This window comes from Centruroides vittatus, unplaced genomic scaffold (genome assembly GCF_030686945.1).
Source record: "Centruroides vittatus isolate TY-2023 unplaced genomic scaffold, ASM3068694v2 contig_484, whole genome shotgun sequence".
Lineage (NCBI taxonomy): Eukaryota > Metazoa > Arthropoda > Arachnida > Scorpiones > Buthidae > Centruroides > Centruroides vittatus.
In genome coordinates this window covers 2042741-2045761 of record NW_027122274.1, presented here as the reverse complement: position 1 = coordinate 2045761, position 3021 = coordinate 2042741, and the positions used below count along the sequence as shown (strand labels likewise).

At 31.1% G+C, this 3021-nt stretch overlaps 1 protein-coding gene across 1 annotated transcript; it reads left to right on the top strand.

Annotated features, from left to right (window-relative positions):
- The first annotated feature begins 1406 nt into the window (after positions 1 to 1406).
- Positions 1407 to 2291, top strand: LOC136977968 (uncharacterized). The gene is made up of 2 exons (XM_067273584.1): positions 1407 to 1510; positions 1722 to 2291. The coding sequence occupies exons 1-2, from the start codon at positions 1465 to 1467 to the stop codon at positions 2141 to 2143; spliced, it is 468 nt and encodes a 155-aa protein (XP_067129685.1). The 5' UTR covers positions 1407 to 1464; the 3' UTR covers positions 2144 to 2291.
- Positions 2292 to 3021: the final 730 nt, after the last annotated feature.

The following is a 3021-nucleotide window of genomic DNA, read 5'->3' as shown; positions in this document are numbered from 1 at the left end:
ATAAAATTACTGCTTTTAATGAAGTTAAAGAAATAATTTTTGGAAGTTTATATACTGATTAATTCAATAATTACAGTATCATATGACTAGATGTATTATTATTTTCAAAATTTTCGAGAAAATCAGTGAAACCAATGCTAAATGTCGTTATAAATTTGAAATTTTAAGTGTAACGAAATTGGATAAAGGTTTTTAAATCCGTTTTGAAACTTATTTTTACGTATTGCGGGTTTACATTAGCAATTTTTTCCATCGTTTTTCGTCAGAGAGACGTCATATTTTATAAAAGAAAAAGTGGATAAAAGCCGAAAATCTATTTTTGATTTTCTAAATCCTCGTTTTTCCTTTCACACATTAAATAAAAGCGAATTTATCATTTAAATAATCCGACACGCACAATAGATATCAATTTGTGTATTTCTTCCAAGTTGAATCCTCTAGATCCAAACTGTGTCAAAAATTCCAGATAAATAACTTTTTTAGGGATAAAAATCGGTTTAATGGCTTATTTGCACGTTTCAAACCATTCGATTATAGCTTTAATATTTAAGAATATTTCATCGTTTATTCGATAAATTAAGAAAAATACGAAGTAAATAAAAAAAATCGATTAAATAAGAAGTAAACGTCTAGCGGCGTATCCATGAAAATGAGAAAACTACTACTTATAATTGATGCGTAATGAGATCTGTCAAGGTGGCTTTCGTCATCTTCACTTACAAATGCTAGCGGGACATTAAAAGGATTGTATAAGTTGTCAATTGTTCGCACTTTCAATTGGATTAAGTCACCCGATATTAGTCTTCTTCCAAGATCCTATTTTATAAAATTCAAGATTATAGACAATGCTACCAAGAAACTAAATCTTTCGCATTTGATTTTATTTAAATAATTTGTTTTAATGAAAATTAAAGGTGACAAGTTTTTAATATTTAGTTCTAAATGTTGTGTTTATCTAACGCTCAAAATTCTGCACGCTTGTATGAATCACGTGATAACTTTTTTAATTTAATCGACAGATCGAAGAAATTTTTGGCATCGTTTTAAAAACATATCTACGAGTTACGAAAGGTAAGATTTAACTTTTCATCAAATCATCTAATTAAAAATAAATCCCCCCTTTTTTCCTAATAGCACAAAGTAATATTGTCTTCTTTATTTATTTATTTTTTCTGTTCTGCCAAGCGTGGCGCAGGTTTAATAATGCCTTACAGATCTCTCAATCCAAGTTAATCCTATTTAGGAATGTCTAAGTCAATCGTACATGATCCACTTGTGAGGGGTTGTGCTAGCAATCTCCGACTGCAACACCAATTTATCAGGACCACCCTTGAAGAAACGAATCTCGTTTTCGATCCGACTAACCCAACCACGCATCTTCTTGTACGCATTCTCTATAAGATATATGTTTGGCCATTCGAAGTGTCTTAGCTCACTCTCTGCTTTGCTACCATTCCGAGAGCCATGACCACGCTTTATTGTTGGCTATTACTCCTTGGATATTGCTACGGTAAGTCTTAGACTTTCTTATAGAAGAATAGAGAAATTTATAAGGTCAATCTCTTGTAAATTTCTTAAATTACTTCCGAATAATGCAAAAATTTCGCTTATACTTAAAAAGTTAAAATTAATTTTACTTTTTTTCTCGTTAGCAGAACTTTTATTTACGTTAGATTTTACTAAATGTTTAAAAATTTTAACATTTAATTGTGTATTTAAAGGTTGCTTTGCTTTCGACGAAGACAAACAAAGTGACGGGCAAAACAAATTTCTGATATTTAACGATGATCCCGAAAATCCGGCCATTTTCATGGTTCCTTCAGAAAGTCATTCTTTAGCTTCTTATTTGTTGGATAATATGTTAGATTCGTACGATCGTCAACTTTCCTATAAGAGGGCTCAAGCCTTTACTCCGCGAATAGGAAGAAAGAAGAGGTCTACCGAAACTTCTTTGTTAGAACGAATGATGCCTGCACCCAGAGTTGGAAGGGGTGATCAAGATGTTGGAGGGATACAATTAAGGGCCGCTTTTATTCCTCGCCTAGGAAAAAGAATCTTCGATAGGGATGAGGATAAAAGAGCTCGAGCAGCGTTTACACCCCGAATCGGAAGGACAGCCTTCACACCTCGTTTGGGCCGTTAAATTTCGAAGAGGAAAAAAAAAACATTAGAAAATGTCTGAATTGTAAGAAATAAAAAAAATAATTATAATAAATCTGACTCGCATAGAGTTCTTTTGTATTTCTATTCCTTAGTGTTTTTGAATCGAATAAACAAACAATAATTACCTCCCCTCACTTATGTTAAATCACATTTTAAATTGTAATATCGTAATTTATAAACATTAAAAATATTTTGGAACCATTTCGTTACCTTATTTCATTATACTCAAATAATAAATTTATTAAACACTATTTTGTAGTGATAAATTCGTAAGAAATATGGATAAATGTATGGCTAGAATTAAACACGAGCTAATACTAATAAAATTTAGTAATAATTAGAATTAATTTATCTTTAATTTATGAAATATTTTATAAAGAAATATAATAAATAAAATAATTGAAATTTAATGTAATTATAAATAAAACTTTTACGCTTTAATTTAAAAAGAAATTCTTATTTATTTATTTAAAAAATTAAAACTAATTTTCTCATAAATGTAAGTTTTCATACTTTTTCAATTTTTGACTCTTATCTCTCTAGAAACTAAGATGACATTTTCCCATACTCATGGTGGGTAAGGGAAAAGTGGAAAAGCCAGTGGACAAGGGGAAAATCACTATCACACTGGTCAAACCCATCGTAGATTCGACCAGGCTCACAATGGGCAGTGAGAAAAGGGGTACGACATATTCAGAACAAACCGCCCACGAAAAATCGACGGGATTCGATGCCGGTCCCCCAAAACGATAGGCTGACGCCTTAACCCAGTTCTCATACCTAAGCTATAAATAATTTTTAACGTTTCTTCTAATGTATAAACGCCTAATAAAAACTGGACCTTTTTAACGAAACTTT

Excerpts from the sequence above, each read along its gene's own strand:
- LOC136977968 (XM_067273584.1), top strand. The coding sequence starts at position 1,465 with ATGACCACGCTTTATTGTTGGCTATTACTCCTTGGATATTGCTACG. Across the intron at positions 1,511-1,721 it reads ACTCCTTGGATATTGCTACG|GTTGCTTTGCTTTCGACGAA; the intron begins GTAAGTCTTAGA and ends GTGTATTTAAAG.